Source organism: Mya arenaria, chromosome 10 (assembly GCF_026914265.1).
Source record: "Mya arenaria isolate MELC-2E11 chromosome 10, ASM2691426v1".
Classification (NCBI taxonomy): domain Eukaryota; kingdom Metazoa; phylum Mollusca; class Bivalvia; order Myida; family Myidae; genus Mya; species Mya arenaria.
In genome coordinates, this window is record NC_069131.1 from 13,093,951 (window position 1) to 13,111,884 (window position 17,934).

Below are 17,934 nucleotides of genomic sequence, written 5' to 3' on the forward strand. Positions count from 1 at the left end.
TAAGACTAAATATGGGAAAGGGCCGTAAATGATGTTGGCCAAACTCTTGGTCCAATCCCTTTGCATGCTTGATTTTATAATGTCGGTTTAAATATTGTGTTGAACGTTGCACTTCTATTCTCATTGCCAAATGTGTTCTAGTGCAATTAAATATTATTCAATTAAATTAGATTTTAATTGTGCTACAACAGAAGAGTCACGTTTTCTGGATTTTATATAACGTTTTTGGGTTGTTGCAGGTATCCTCACCAAACATGACACTTATATATTCAATCATTAGGTTTATCCAGGGTTTGCTGAATCTAGATGTAAACATTTTACTAGGAACTTTTAAGTTATTAAATTATTGTGATTTACTGGAAAGTTTCGTCCATAAAGACTCAATATTGGTAAAATGTTTATTTCTTCTCAGAAAGAATTGCTAACATTCATGAAGTCATGTTTTAATCACCTATGGCAAAATGCACTTAATAATGTTTTCGTCTAAACTACTGAAAACTCCGTCATGGGTAAGAAATATCTGTGAGAATATGCATTGAACGTTAAATATCCGTGCATAGTCTAGTTCCCCGCTTTCTGATATTCCATACAGTACGATAACGATAGTGTTAAGGGAAGGTACTCCAGACTAATCCATGCACAGATGGTCTTGAATTTATATTACCGTTTGTTCCGAAGGCGATTTGTCTAAAAGGTTTTGTTGACAAGTCAAAGGTTAAGGGTCAAAACTCTCGTGTATATGCATGTGGGAAACAAAATGTCATTATATGTCTTGCAAGCAGGAAAGCAAGACCGGTTGGTTTGGTCTGTTACTTCCATAGATACAACTTGACAAGCTATGGAAAATAAGGATGATTCACCTTTCAGTATATTTATTGAAGCTGTTGTGCTTGTTTATACTGTTTTGAAGGAATTGACAGTTTCAATTTATCGTTTTTTCATTAGTCCACCACGAAAAAGTGTTCGGAATAACATTGTGCTTATAACGGGGAGTGGAGGCACGATTGGCCGAGAACTTTGTGTGCGATTTAGTAAACTTGGTGCAACACTTGTGTTGTGGGATATAAACTTACAGAAAAATGAGGAGACAGCAACACTGATTAAGGAATCTGGAGGAGTATGTTACACATATACAGTCGATGTCGGGTGAGGGTTTATAATTAATTTTTTTTGACAGTTTGACTTAGTTTTGGTCGTACCAAAAACCCTGAATTTGAAATAAATACCGAAGAGTCTTAGGGGGTATAGATGTTGATATGCTGTCTAGCATCAATCTGCATATTCCCAAATTGGCCCTAGCGGCAGCTACACGCCTGAGTACAATAAATACATGAAACTTTAATTGGAAATAGATCTTCTGATTCTTATTCACATAAGCATTACTTTATACTTAGTCGAAATAATTGTACCATGGATGGAATTTAAAAAAAATAAATTATATGGCAAATCGGGATTAGATTGGAAGAATCACATATTGAATGTCTGTTATTCTAGACTACTTTTTACTATGGTGATTTTTGTGTAGAAGATCTGGTCAAGTAATGACTGAAATATGGCGTTATTTCAAAACCTCGGTACATATCATAATGAATAAATTCCAAACTTAACTGATGGTTATTAAGTACATTTTTCCAAATGAACATTAATAAGGTTTCAGAGTCTACCTTTTTGACGTCATGGGTAATTGTCCCAGAAATGATTGTACATTAACAGGATTTTTATACGATATTTTTATCATTGCAAACCATTCCAAAAAGGAATTAAAATCTAGAAATAATGTTTAATTATGAAGACTACATGTATATTTTTTATTAATATTTTTACCAGCATGTGTTAACAATCAGAATAAGGCCTAAAAAAAAAATATATTTGGTTCGGGTTACCCGACCCTACCTACGGAATAGGCGCCGACCCTAACGTTTTTATAGTCAGTTTGAAAAAAAAAATGAAAAACTAAAAAAAAAAAAAAAAAAAAAAAAAAAAGTTCTTTTTTTTTTGCTTTTAATATGTAGTTTAAAACCTTAATTGCTTATATAGAAGATAACTTTAACACCATTCTCCAATGATAAAAATGACATTCTTATGTTAAGCCTAATAAAAAAAAAAAATAAAAAAAAAAGCCTACCTACCCTACCTATTTTTGAAAAGGATGTAACCCTAACCAAACAATTTTTTTTTAGGCCTAAGAAGAGATATGTTTGCATTAAATTTCGCAGACTTGTTTTGTTAACAAAGCAGTTTTTTTTTACATCCTGAAAGTTGGGCTTTTTGTTTTAATCAATCCCAATGGTGGGCTTTTTGTTAAAAACATCCCAAGGGTGGGCCTTTTGTTGAGACTGTACCAACATTTTTGATACTTACCTTTTTTCAGTTGGGAAGTTGTGATAAAACTTATATGAAAATATTACTCACAAATACAGAAAAAACATATATTATAAATAATGTGAGAAAGAGACATCTTGAAACATATTTATAGAGCACACTTCCCTACTTGTGAAATGTCCTACTTGTGAAATGTCATGTGAACTGTCTAGTTCTGATTTGTCCTACTTGTGAAATGCCCTACTTGTAAAATATCCTTCTCGTGAAAAGTCCTACTTGTGAAATGTTCTTATCGTGAAATGGCCTACTTGTGAAATGTCCTACTTGTTGATGTCCTACTTGTGAAATATCATACTCATGAAATATCCTATTTGTGAAATGTTATACTTGTGAAATGTCCTACTTGTGAAATTTCCTACTTGTGAAAAGTCCTACTTGTGAAATATCCTACTTGTGAAATGCCCTACTTGTGAAATGTCCTATTTCTAATTTTTCCTACTTGTGAAATGATATACTTATGAAATGTCATGTGAAATGTCCTACTACTGAATTGTCACCTACTTCTGCAATGTCCTGTGAAATTTCCGGTAAAATATCCTAAATGTTAAATGACCAACATGTTAAATGTCCTTCTTAGGCCTTAAAAAAAATTGTTTGGTTAGGGTTACATCCTTAAAAAAAATAGGTAGGGTAGGTAGGCTTTTTATTTTTTTTTATTATTTTTTTATTAGGTTTTATATAGAAAATAATTTTCATCATTGGAGAATGGTGTTAAAGCTATCTTCTGTATAAGCATTTAAGGTTTAAACTTAATATTAAAAAGCAATTTAAAAAAAAGAGATTTTTTTTTTTTTTTATTTATTTTTTTTTTTATTTTTTTTTCAAACTGACTATAAAAACGGTAGGGTCGGCGCCTATTCCGTAGGTAGGGTCGGGTAACCCGAACCAAATGTATTTTTTTTAGGTCTTATGAAATGTCATAGGCTTGTGAAATATGGTACCACATTATGATTACTTTCACTGCAATTTTGTAGAAAAGGTGACTCATGAATTTGTTGCCTCATTGATATACACCAAATTAAGGCCTCTTTCTTTCTTTAATAAAAAGAAAAAAGCGAAAACCTGTGTCTTACCTCTTTTAAATGGTTTTATAAAGATACATACATGTATTTTCTCCTAAATATTTAAAAGGCTTAGTCTAGATTCTTTTTCAACGAGCCCGAGGGTATATGAAATAAGCACTATGCACCTCAAACATGAATAGCGTCGTAAAACTAAAAGTTCTTATAAAATAAATTGCATAAAGGTGTGTAATGTACTTTTGCTCTGCAGTGCTCTTTGAAGATGAAATAAAACCGCCATGACGCAAGAAGTGTTCTCTTACTCAAGAACTTAGCAACGGCTCTTAGCTTTTATATCTTAAGTGCTGCTTGATGCATTAATGCCACACGTTTTCTGTTTGCGTGTCAATGATATGGTACAGCTTTTTCACATTCAAGTTCTAGGTCTATTACCGTCACCTCAAACGAAAATTTGACAGACGACAGTGTTCGAGAACGTCGTGTAGCTAGTCTGTTAACTTTCTCAAAATAATGATACACACCATCAGTTAACCGTATTGTGCTTGTATGCTAAGTGGTTGCTAACAGCAACATTGACAATGCAATAATATGCATCCCTTTTCAAATTCAAACCAAGAGTTACTTTTTTCAATTCGTCCTCCGTAAACGGTTTCGTAAAAAATATAATCCTATACCCACTATCAAATTTAAAACATGAAGGAAAAAAAGACATACACACTGCTTGGCGTTCGCTATCGGCAGGCGAGGTTTTTGCCTTCATTTTTGACTGTATTGTCGTGCGATCTGTATTGTCATCGCACGAACAATCTACGATCACTTTAAAATTTTATTGTATTTTTAAGAAATTAGACAAAAGCATGTTACTAAGAAATTGTATGGCAGTCTCTCGAGAAACAACAAATGTTCGGGAAATTGTCTAGATACAGAATATTCAAGAGATACAATTAGTCTCTTAAGATACGAAACATATACGAGATAATCGATCATTATCAAGATACAACGTATACACGAGAGAAAATCTGAAGATACAACGTATGCACGAGAGAAAAGCAGTCTCTCAAGATACAACGAGATACAACGTATGCACGAGAGGTCATCAGTCTCTCAAGATACAATGTATGCACGAGAGATCATCAGTCTCTCAAGATACAACGTATGCACGAGAGATCATCAGTCTCTCGAGATACAACGTATGCACGAGAGAGGAAATCAGTCGCTCAAGATACAACGTATACACGAGAGAGAAAATCAGTCTCTCAAGATACAATGTATGCGCGAGAGAAATCCAGTCTCTCGAGATACAACGTATGCACGAGAGAGGAAATCAGTCTCTCAAGATACAATGTATGCGCGAGAGAAATCCAGTCTCTCGAGATACAGCGTATGCACGAGAGAGGAAATCAGTCTCTCAAGATACAACGTATGCTCGAGAGAGGAAATCAGTCTCTCAAGATACAACGTATGCTCGAGAGAGGAAATCAGTCTCTCAAGATACAACGTATGCTCGAGAGAGGAAATCAGTCTCTCGAGATACAATGTATGCGCGAGAGAGGAAATTAGTCTCTCAAGATAAAACGTATGCTCGAGAGAGGAAATCAGTATCTCAAGATACAATGAATGCGCGAGAGAGGAAAACAGTCTCTCGAGATACAACGTATGTACGACGAGCGAAATCAGTCTCTCGAGATACAACGTATGTACGACGAGCGAAATCAGTATTTCAATATACAACGTATGCGCGAGAGAGGAAATCAGTCTCTCGAGATACAACGTATGCTCGAGATAGGAAATCAGTTTCTCAAGATACAACGTATGTACGAGAGAGAAAACCAGTCGCTCAAGATACATCGTATGAACGAGAAAGAAAATCAGTACCTCAAGATACAACGTATACACGAGAGAGAAAATCAGTCTCTCAAGATACAACGTATGTACGCGAGAGAAATCCAGTCTCCCAAGAATGAAAATGCGCACGAAACTCTCAAGATACATCATTTTTGCGAGAGAAAATTAGTCTCTCAAGATACAACGTATGCACTTGCTTCTCAAGATACAACGTTTGTACGAGATAATAAGTTTCTGGAGGTACAACCTATGCACTAGTATTTCAAGATTTAACATGTGCACGTGATTAAATCAGTCTCTCAATATATAACCGATGCACTAGAGAATTTTATTAACAAAGAACCGTAGAACGGAAAACTTTCAAGATACAGCCACAGTCTATTTAGACAAATCGAGATTTTCTGACTTTGTAAAAGTGCCGTAATTCATAGTTATTTATGCTAGATAGTTGGTATGAGTGACCACTTTGATGAATCTGAAGAAAAAAATATATATTTTGGGTTATTTTAGGTAAAAAATTTTTTTTCATTTTTTTTAGAGGTCAAAATTCAGCACATTCCCTTCAAGTCACTGTGATTCAAAGCGTAAATTCTAAAGTTCTATCAACAAACGGAATCTTTTTGATATCGATGTAATTAATGTCATTCTTGCAGGTAATGGAAGCAAGTACGACCATGACAGTTAATTAATTAAATAAGCGCAAAGATTTCCTAAGAGAAAATCTTTAATTACGCACAAGGCCAGCCGCGTGCTTTTGAACCCGTTTTCTTTCATGCTATCAGGCTGGGGGCCATTTCAAACGATTTGGTACCAGTGGTATTGCATCCTACGTACACAATTGTTTCTAATTCTTAATGGAATGGATCCATGTTGTAATACTTAAATGAAATATAAATATATTTAAATACCTAATATATTATATGATTTTTGTTTAAAGAAAGTTTGGTGAGACCTAGACCCCAGTCAAGCTTTAAATAAAACATATTATACAAAAATATAATTTTTTAGTTTGAATGAAATGAATAAGAAGAAAATTGATGTCCGATAGGTGGCGTTCATAGTTTCAAGTGGCACGAGGAGTTTTGGCGCTGAAAGTCATTCAGCTTTGGACATTTGACTGAGTAACAGCGTTTTGTTTAAGTTGAAATTTCATAATAATATTCAGCGATAGTATAACGAGGATTATCACTGATGGATCTGATATGTGTGCAAAATGTAAATATGTCTTACATATATACATTTAATTGTATAAGTAATGTTGTATGTTATGATGTACATCAGTCAATGTCAAAGTGCTCTACTGCATTTCAATATCTTGTTTGTTACATGGAGTGGGTTAAGGGAAATACTTATTTCAAGGACTAAAATTGGCTGGCGAAACAAACGTCTTAAAGGGACTAGACACCAGATAATCCCCAAAACTGGCAAATACTTTATTCCTTAAAAAAAAGCCTAGAATTATCAATACGAGCTTATAATGAGTTTAACATTATCAAAATATTATTTTGTGGCTGCCTCAGCTTTTCAAACAGCGCGTAATGGTTCCCCAGTTGTTGTTTTTTGTGTGTATATTCAGCATGTGAAAAATCACGTGATAATTACAGGACTGGTACATTTACCGCTATTTCTAAATTTACTGCGATTTACGTGGTAGACATACTCGGTAAATTTTGAAATGGAAAAATTCGCAAAAATTGCGAAAGATTCATGTGACGTAAGCTATGTGATACATCAGTAAATAAGAGTTAATGCAATGAACACAACGCTATCATTTTAATGTAAGTTTTTTTGCCATGGTATCATCTGTTGTTTAGTTCCTTTGATAAACCCAACTATTATCTAAACATCAGACAACGCGATACACTAGATGCAGTCACAGATACCGTTTAAAGGCCTAGTTTTATCTTAAATCTTTTATCAGTGACCCCCCCCCCAAAAAAAAAACAAAAACAAAACAACCCACACACAAAAAAAAACCCACAAAAAACAACACCCCCCAAAAACAACAACAACAACAACAAACAAACAACAACAAACAACAACAAAATAACAAAAACAACAACAAACAAAAAACAAACAAAACAAAACTGTGTATAGTACACAAACTCTGTGTATTGATCTTAATCTAATTGCTTAATTGTCTTATCTAATCTGAGTATCCCTGAGTATCCGCTGTGCAGTTTTGGAGGTTTTTATTATGGAAATGGACCCTAAATGGGCCTGAGCCAATATACAAATACACAGGAAATTGGCCCCTACTGTGACAACAGTACAACTAGTAGGAGATGCACAGCAGGGGAGTGCCATGCCAAACATTCCTTAAACAAGGCCTTTAAGTTTAATGTTCTTCCCGCGACATGATTTCTCCTTTAAGGATTTTGCTGTAGCTATTTTTGGAATTCTACGCATGTATACAATACTTTCATAGGCAGTTTTCTTCATGGTATCGATTTGCTTAGGACAGCATCTTTAAACGACCTTGTATATTTTGTATAGGTTGTTATCTTTGTGACATTTGCGCACCGACAGTTTAGATATATATATGGGCGTACCTGAAGCATTTTGAATTGTACGCCCGTACACTTGAGAGCGGTGAAAAATGTAAAGGTATTTCTATATTCTGGTCCCTATACGATAAATGGGGGTGGAGCGGGACCGATATCCCCTGACATGGGACTTTTTACTGGCCATTTCGAGGGAACCTTAATTCATTTGTACGCCCGGGCGTGCTGGAGTATGCCTAGGTACGCCCCTGTTAAATATATATATACTGAACGTTAATCAGTATAGTAAGTAATAAGTATTCAGAAATAGTGTAGAATTGTAATACCATGTCGTTTTCATGGGAACGTACTTAGATTGTATGTTATTTTATTAAGTGTCTTCCACTATAACAGTGGACTGGTAAAGCCAACACTTTCCAATTTTTCCTTTTCCTTTTAGTTTCAAGTTTCAATCTTTTTAATAGCACGGATAAAATACGTATCATTTAAAATATATGTTATTGAGTTAAGGTGTTGACCATATTTAACGAAGAAATATTTTATTAAAGTGACAGTCTTATTCAAAATCAATACGTATACACATGTGTAACAAACATCAGTTTTGACAGTTAAACCTTTAACTACTTACTAAATAATGCGTTTATGGAAAGTTTTAATTACTGATAACAAGATTGTAACCGTGTATCTAATACCTGAAAGCGCAAAAAATATGAAATGATTGGTGAATGCTAAAAGATTTACTGTGGTCTACTATAGTCTCATACGGTAGAAATACCATGTTTTATGCTCATTTCTTCCAAATAAAACTCGGTACCCTTCATAAGAACCATTGTTTTTGACATTTATTTATCCTTTTCGGAATATTAAAACAATATTATTAAATGTGGTAAATATTATTTGTGAGTAAGAGTGCATCTTTAAAATTTCGTGAGAAAAGTTGCATGCTTTTTTGCGCAAGCTAACGAATATATCAGAGGGTGTGTATAGCATCACATTTTAGTAATTAATCGTAACAATGCTATTCACAGAAGTATTTGCATCCGAGTTCTATACTAGCGAATTATTGAAGTAGATAGGTGTTCTATGTTCCGTTTAGTAAGGCTAACATAAAGGCTTGACTTTCATCCCCTCCCAACCCCCTCTTTTCCGCCGGCCCTTAAATTTGATTGAATCAAATAAAATGTTAAGCTGGGGTCTGTATTTGCGTATTGGTCCGGAATTGTCCGAGGTCGGGGTTTATCCATACCAACCGGTGTCGATGTAAATATTCACATGTTAAAAAGGATCATTATTACATTTATGGTTCTCGTAGTTCCTCTAGAAACACATGTTTATGGTCTCTTATGTAATAAGAAAGAGCATGAACACATATTCAACGTCGAAACTAAGAAAAGTAGAACAAATTGTTCTCCCCCCCCCATAAAAAAAACAATTTGGACGAAAATCTAGCAATTAATTTATATTGGCCTTATGTAAAAGTTATAGTTATGCAATTGCCTCGGTGCGTGAATCAGCCTCACACAACTGGCACCAACTTTCAAAATCTTACATGTATACATAATTATTGTATTTAGAGGAAAGTGATCGCTTTGTCATTATCGATGTTAACAGTTTTGTTTCCATGGTTACAAATACAGCTCGTCGGAAGAAAAAATGCTCTAGACTACCCAATCAACATTGTTGTGCGGTTTCTTGATGAGACATTTTCAATTAGAAAATAATTAAAAACAATATTGACAACAGTGCATTAGGTTCACTTCTTCGTTCCAAAAATCAAAAATAAATTTGCAAGCAAAAATCGGAATCGTTTTATTGAAAGACTTTTCCGAAAAATGCAAATTGATATTGAGCTCGAATTTCATATCATCTTAGTTCGTAAATTTTATTCCATTCATTATAACACCAACATAGGTTGCAACGAATGCTCAATGCTTGCTGAATATGAAACATTAAAACTAAATAAAAATGAATTTTATGTTGGCGCTTCAAACCAACGCGTGTACCTCGAAAGGCCTTCAACCAACATGTTTTCCAACCGATTCCTGAACAAGTCATTCTCGTACACCAGAGCGATGATGCTGTGCGTACCACATCAAAACATAGTGCTTAACTTTACAAAATTAATGAACAATAAATAAGCGGCAAAACTGGGTATCGACGGTCAGTGGAAGCTTAAAGTAACGGGCGTTTTGATTGGTCGACGATGATGTCAGAAAAATGATCTATTTATAGTTTTACACTCGATTTTGTAGCGATTGAATCAGAGGTTAGATTTATCATAACAAACCTCTGATGAATGAGAATGTGAACACGTTTAATGTTCTATCTGTATGTCGTTTAAAGGAAGCACGAAGACGTGTCAAAAGTAGGTCAGCTTGTCCTAGAGGAGGTGGGCGTGGTCGACATACTGGTGAACAATGCAGCCGTCGTGTCGGGGCGAAGCCTGCTCGAGTGCCCGGATGAGATGATTGAACGGACGTTTGATGTAAACCTGCTTGCGCAGTTCTGGGTAGGTCATGATTACTTATTCTTACCGTAACCATGGTAACTTCAATAATTGAAATGCTGTATTAAGAGATTCTGCATACAGGAGTATTAGGTTTGTTCTCCCTTTCTTGGATCAAAATGGCTTAGATGTCGTAGAAAACAACCATTGTTGTTGTTTACTACTGGACACTGTTGTTGATTTAATGTTTTACTTGCCACTGCATGCATCTAGTACATTAAATGAACGTATGAGTTTAGTCATTAAATGAGCATTTTAAGTCATTAAATGGACGTCTGATTTTTAGTCATTAAATGAACATATGATTTTTAGTCATTAAATAAACATACGATTTTAGTCATTAAATATACATATGATTTTTAGTCATTAAACGGACGTATGATTTATAGCGTTAAATGCACTTATTCGTTTTAGTCATTAAATGAGCATTATGGTTTTTAGTCATTAAATGGCCATTTTAGTCGAGCTCTCATTTGTTTCAAAGGTAGGATCAGGTGTTTGTCACTCTGGAACAACCCGGGGGATCAAACCTGAAACGGATCCTCAACTTAATAGTATTACACGAATGGCTTGAAATGATCTTGTCCGTGACCGATTTGATCTGAGATTGAATACGAACCTTTGTTTCAGACGGCGAAGTTTTTCCTGCCCTATATGATCAAGAGGAACCACGGACATGTCGTTAACATCGCAAGCTCCACCGGTCTCCTGGGTCTTCGTAACCTCACCGACTACAGCGCTTCTAAATTTGGCGTCGTTGGGTTTTCCGAGGTGCTAAATTTAGAACTGGTGTTTTCCGAAGCGGACGGTGTGCACACGACACTCGTTTGTCCGTCGTTTGTGAAGACGAGCCTGTTTCAGGGATGTGACATGAGGTACGGTAAGGGGTTAAAGTTTCATATTTGACGTTTGTGACCCTTCTATCTCATCAAACCACCCTCACCATACCTGTGACGCAACCCGTACCTCGCGAAACCGTTCATTCTCCTGTACGATGAATAGGGGTCGGCATGGGTTGTAAGGAGGGTGGGGTTTCGTCGCGTACAGTTTTCTGCCCGGTATACCGTTTCATGTTTCAAATCCATGGTAGTAACAACAAAAGGTCTCATCTTCAGTGGCAAAGTAAACTGGATGTTAAACGTCCATGCATTCATGCACCTGCGTACATGTACCAATAAACGATAAGGTGGCCGATGTATAAACAAGCTTGTACTCTCAGGCCACAAAAATGATTTGGTTAGGGTAACAGCCTTTTCAAAAACAGGTAGGGTAGGTACCCTTTTAATTATTATTATTATTTTTTATTAGACTTTATATAAGAATTAAATTACATAATTGTCATCTCTTTAGAATGGTTTTAAAGTAATATTCTGAATAAAGCTTTAAGGGTTAAAATATTGAAACATACACTTTTTATTGTTTTTATTGTTTTTTTTTATTAACCAACTGACTATAAAAACGGTAGGGTCGTTGCCATTTTCGAAGCTAAGGTAACCCGAACCGAATGTTTTTAGGCCTCATCGCGCCATTGTCGATACTGTTTTCTCTTGGTGCCCGCTGATCCCTTGTCAATTGAAAGGGCTTTACTTGCTGATAAGTTACCTGTAGAATAAATGACCGAAAACACATTTAGTACAGATAAATCTATTACAGTTTGTAGTTTTGTTTTAAATCTATACTCGTATTTAAAATCAATACATATACATGTATAACAAACATTAATTTTTAGTCATACAGTTTTAAACTACTTATTAAATGATGCGTTTGTGGAAAATATTAATCACTGATAATAAGATTGTAACCGTGTAGTAGAATAGTAGAAAGCACAAAAATATTAAATAATTGGTGGGTCCTAAAATATTTACAGTGATCAACTATCGTCTCATAAAGTGGAAATATCGTGTTTTCTGCACCTTTCGTTCAAATGAAACACTGTACCCATCATAGGAACAATTGTTTTCGATATTTATTAATTCTTTTCAGTAAATTAAAACAATTGTGGTACTGCTTATTTGGGAGTAAGAGTGCATCTTATATTCAACTAAAATCGGACATGATTTGCATTTTTGGTCTGTTTTTCAATCTTTCAAAGCCAAACAAACTTGTTTGTAATTTATTTCCTACATTATTTTTAATTTTGATTTATATAACCTTTTATAATGCTTACAAAATAATAAGGATTCGCCAGACTTCGAAATTCAAGTATGTCGAAGTCGTCGGGATTTATGAAAATATTTCATGGTAGTTGTACATGTACATCGAATACCTTCACACCGCTTTTGTACAAATAACACTAAAAAATGACACTTCATTGTTTAAATGTGGAGGGATTTAAGACGCGTCGCCATGACAACAGACCTGAAAATATTTATCCTGTCATGTGTCAAGGTATCCTATGTTGGTGTTTAATCAAATTTTGACAGAAAATGCATTAGCTGGTCTGATGTATATGTGATCCCCTGTCTCCTTCAATTAATGTGAAATAGTAGGAGTACAATAGTGTCGTTTAATTGGAAATATTAGACCCGGCTTAGGGTCGGGGAGAGTTAACATAAACCTGGTCGTTCGTATATAGGCTACTTAAAGATGCACTCTTACTCCCAAATTACTGTAGATGTATCACAATTAATACAATTCTTTTAATTCACCCATACGGATGAAAACATATCGAAAACAAGGGTTCTTATGAAGGATACCGAGATTAATTTGAAAGAAATGTGCGAGACTAAGAACAATTGTAGTGGTTTAAATTCTGACTTGTTTTACAATCAAGTTGGAAACTCGCCGTTATGTACACATCGTAAAGCAATCGAAGATGTTGAACATTTCTTCTTTCACAGAGTAACGAATACGTCTTTTTAGAAACACAAGACAATTCCACCTATTGAACTCTGCTAAATTACTTTTCGGTCTTAACAGCTTCTCCGACGATCAAAATGTCTGTTTCTTCAGAGACATTCAATGTTTCATAAAAAATACGGATCGTTTTAAGTAAATCAGAAGCAGGAGCCTTCTTCTCTACCTATCTCTTTTTCTCACGTCTTTCACTAATAGTTTCTCATTATCTTTTAAAACTGCACTCTCACAGATTTACCAGTTTTACAACTTTTTTTCTTGGAAAGTGCATTTTTTGCTTAGATATCTGGAACCCAATAATATAAGGTTGCTGAAAAAAATCAGATCGTAGATTTTCATATTTCCATTCGAAAATTGATGTTTGATGGCTTAAACCGTTACGAACGGTTTAAGTAAAATGCATAAAACATCATTTTTTGAACTTAAATATAGAAGTTGTTTATATTCCTAAAAATATGCTATCCAATTTTTTTGTCAGCAGTTTTTTTCAACTGGTTTCCATGGATTTTCGCAAAAATTGGCTCGTTCCAAGACAAAAAATAAGGAAAGTTGTCAAAACGTTCACTCTGTGAGAGTGCAGCTTTAACAGATAATCAGGTAAACAATAAACTTTGATTTAAACATTACAATCTTACTTTAAAAGCATCTCGGTAACTTATTTGATGTTTTGGGAGAGGGCCGAAACTGTTGTTGGTATAACTTACATATATTCATATACAATATATGTATTTGTCTCAAATTCTGTATATTCTGGTTATTGTTGTATTGACTGTTTCATTGTATTAGCATTCATGTAATAAAATAGTATTAGATTTGTGAAAACATGTGATACGTGAACATCTTACGTTGAACCTTGCGATTTGGATTTGAAAGCATTAACCCGTGTAATGGAAATATTGAAGCGTTGTAACATACTTTTGTCATATCTGTTATTTTTATTAAATATTTCCGGTGGGTTAGATATATTTGATCATGCAGCCTAATCTTTTATAGAAAGCATTTCATTATACAGTGTATGTCTAAATTGAAAGTTCATAACAAGGCGAGAATTTTGCTTTTTTTTTCAGATTTCCAGCCGTGTTACCGCCACTTGAAGTGTCATACTGCGCCGATAAAATAGTGCACGCAGTTTTAACGAACCAGGTGGTCTTGTACGTTCCAAGAATCGTGTACTTTTTCACCATTTGTAAAACGTGAGTTGTTAATGCACCAGTCAATTGCAACCACGGCCCCCAAGGTCCGGGGGTATACCGGGGATAGCCGGGGAAATTGGCCGTGTTTTTACCTTCCAGATGGCCCCGCAGTGCCTGGTGATTGCGGTGGTTTCGTCTTCACGCCAAATATAGCGGGAAATTGGCCTCATATAGGGTCCCTTGGGTGCGGGGGCATTTGGCGGGGGTTTTACCATCAGATCGTCCCCGCAGGGCGGAGACTTTGCCCGGGCTTGGCTGGAACGAAAGTCAAAGTCCCCGCTATTTCCCGGACCTGGGGGGCATGGTTATAAATGACTGGTGCATAAAAAATCATGTTTTCTTACTAGACGTAACTATTCAGTGTAAATTTTGAAAATCAGATGTAATTTAATTATAATCAGTGGCGGCCTCAGGAGTTCACGTTATGAGGTTGCAAATTATAAACTATAATAAACTAAAAACTATAGGCTGTATATGTTGTATTGAAGCTGATGGACAGAAGCAAAACGTGTTTCCAAATGCGTTTTGTAAAAAACCCCGAATAATTTCAAGTATTGTTCATATTGTTGGCCGTGAAACTTCTCCGCCTACTTCGGTTTCCCCTACTTACTGCGCCAACTGGATTGATAAAAATGATGTTCACACAGCTTTTTTATTTAAATGATAATTTGAATAATAATTTATTATTTGTGTTGCCAAGGAAACGAATTTCTTTTTTTCAGGATTCTACCAGTTGGGGCAATGAACGCTATCTCGAACTTTTTCGGCGCTGTGAGATTCATGGACAATTTTGTCCACGTAGACAACGGAAATGACCAAGCTGTTCCAAACAGATCGATGACGTCACTTCCGAATGATACAAAGAAAGACGTGTAGAAAGTTTCTTTTCTGATTTACTGAATTTGTCTTGCAAGACGTTAAACTTTGTGTTAGAGTTTTCTGACAAAATAATGCCCACATAACACTATTAAAAGCTTTTAAAAGTTTGTCGACGCAACGTGAACTAAATGTCAGTTAATTCTTTAGTTAATGTTTAATTCAAACTCTAGGGAATCAACGCCTGAAACAAAATGAGAAGACAAAAACATAGCTAATTACATTTTTTGGAATCTATAAGTTTTCTCGCACAAGGCTTTTAAAGCTGCACCTTCACAGTTTGAACGTTTTGACAAGTTCTTTTTTTTGTCTTGGAACGAATCAATTTTTGCGAAAATGCATGAATACCAGAGATATAAGACTGCTGACTAAAGATCAGATCGAAGGTTTTTATATCTATGTTAAAACATTGATGTTTTATGCATTTTTTCTTAAAGTGTTATGAACGCTTTTAGCAATAAAACATTAATTTTCGAACGGAAATATGAAAATCTGCTATCTGACCTTTTGTCAGCAGTTTTAAATCACGGGTTTTTAGATATTTACGCTAAAATGGCACACCTCAAGACAAAAACTTAACGGTCAAAACGGTAAATCTGTGAGAGTTCAGCTTAAACATGACTGACAAGTCTGCGGATCGATGTTTCACTGTTACAGGAACTGGTCTGGTATATAGCATTGTACATGTAAACCGATAGTATTGTTATTTAATACTGGCTAGTACTGCCAGCTGATAGGTGAAAACGTCGAATAGAATTATATGGCGTTAGCCATATATCCGTGATTCTATTAGCGAGCCAATATTATTGACGTATATAGTCTTATTGGCAGACATCACCAAGTTATACCGTGAATAATGTCAATGCCGTGAATAATGTCAATGCCGTGAATAATGTCAATGCGTGTGATTCCAATACTTATTATGGGTTCAGGATTTGTCAGGCAAATGTGCTTCGACATGACAATGAATGTATGATTTGTCTAGCTAGGATAATCCTAGACGTGTGAGTTATATTTCAGCTAACAGTTATGTACATAGTTATATTCTCTTAAATATTGTGCAATACATGTGCTATTTTATGTGTGTGTGTAGCCACACGTTTCTGTAAATAAAATAACTATGAACGGCATTTTAAATTTGTCTTTTCAATATTACACGAAAAATGACGTACATTTGATTTTAAGATAAGTTTTTAAATTCAAAAGCTTGTTTTCGCATGATTCTGTAGTAATTTTGGCTGTTTGGCTTGGCTGTGTTTTGAAGACAAAAGACAAAATCTTTCCATAGACCTTGTGTCGTCGTCGGCGGCGGCGTCTTTGTCACAACCTGCGAACGCTTCTTATATTGCCATATTTAAACGCTGGGTAGATATACGAATGTGTAGATGTCACTTTTTATAAGCCTTGCCAAACGCATATACAGTCGAACACCGTTGGCTCTATCTCCCAGAGACCGGCGAAAATAACCGAGACACGGAAAAGTCGAGCCTTCAGTATAAAGAATTCGGTCTTTTACGTCCAGCTCGAGCCAACGAGGAGTTCCCGCTTTTTTGACGCGAAAACAAAACCACCGCATTCACCCAGCACTGCGGGGCCACTTGAAAGGTAAAATCTTGGCCCATCTCTCCGGCTATCCCCGGACATGGGGGTGGGGGGGGGATCGTGGTTACAATTGACTGGTGCATGACAGTATGAACTCAAAACATTTTCCGGTTATAATTGTTCTTTAATAATCACGCAAATAGACCGCGATACTTACTGCAAGGTGGCAGGACGTTAATTTGGTCCCGGCCTTCATATCTGGACGTTAATTTGGTCCCGGCCTTCATATCTGGACGTTAAAATGCCAGTTGATACCTGGAGCCGTCTTAGTAACAGTGTTCAACTTAGTGAAAATAAATATTTTTTTTCTAATTTGAATTTTAATAAAACGAACAATATAATATAATTATGCATTATGAATAAGTCTGATGAACAGTAGCGGGTATTTAAAATAATCATTGTCAAAAATTATGAAATTCTCACTGAATTGAAAATATTCACTAAGATGCATATTGGATACGGCCCCAGGGGGATTGAAGAGACAGACAAACGGACGGGGGACTGACAGAGACGGGTGTGTTAGTATGGAAGGGAGGTTACTCAGTAAGTTTTTATTGAAGGCTTGCATGGATTGTCTATCTTTTCCCATTACACTTCACGTTGTGACTCAAAGCTGAAAGACGGCTAGCAGGGTCATCATTTGGTCAAATAAGGACATGTTGAAATTTAATATGATAAACCATATCCTATAAATATCACTGGAATCCGGAATTCGTAGTCCCACACAATTTTAAGCAGGAAATACCCGCTTCCTACCTTTAAAATTGAACGCCCATTAAGTGCAGTTATGATTTTATCAGAGTTCAAATATTTCTGATATGTTTAGGGAAAAAGTAACATGAAATTTCTAAAAAAAAGAAAAGAAAAACAAGCAAAAAGCAGGATGGTTTGCACGAGCAGCAGTTGTCGATCGTGTGTTCTCTGGACTCACTTTGCGGTATCACTTAAACACATAAGTCAACATTACAGCGGGGGTTATTCATGCTTTTTATTGTAGGTTATCAACACTTGTGTTGCTTTTTTTCGCTACGAAGTGTCCAAGAGGCATTATGACACCAGACATATATGTTGTTGTTTTTGTTGACGAGTGACATATTTTAGGCTGGGAGCAGCGTAGCATTCTCACGTCATATTGAGCTGATACCGTA

The 17,934-nt window shown here is 35.5% G+C and overlaps 1 protein-coding gene across 1 annotated transcript; it reads left to right on the forward strand.

Moving 5' to 3' along the window:
- Positions 1–727: 727 nt before the first annotated feature.
- LOC128205523 (epidermal retinol dehydrogenase 2-like) lies at positions 728–16,284 on the forward strand. The gene is made up of 5 exons (XM_052907250.1): positions 728–1,146; positions 10,097–10,262; positions 10,890–11,134; positions 14,183–14,308; positions 15,031–16,284. The coding sequence occupies exons 1-5, from the start codon at positions 839–841 to the stop codon at positions 15,182–15,184; spliced, it is 999 nt and encodes a 332-aa protein (XP_052763210.1). The 5' UTR covers positions 728–838; the 3' UTR covers positions 15,185–16,284.
- Positions 16,285–17,934: the final 1,650 nt, after the last annotated feature.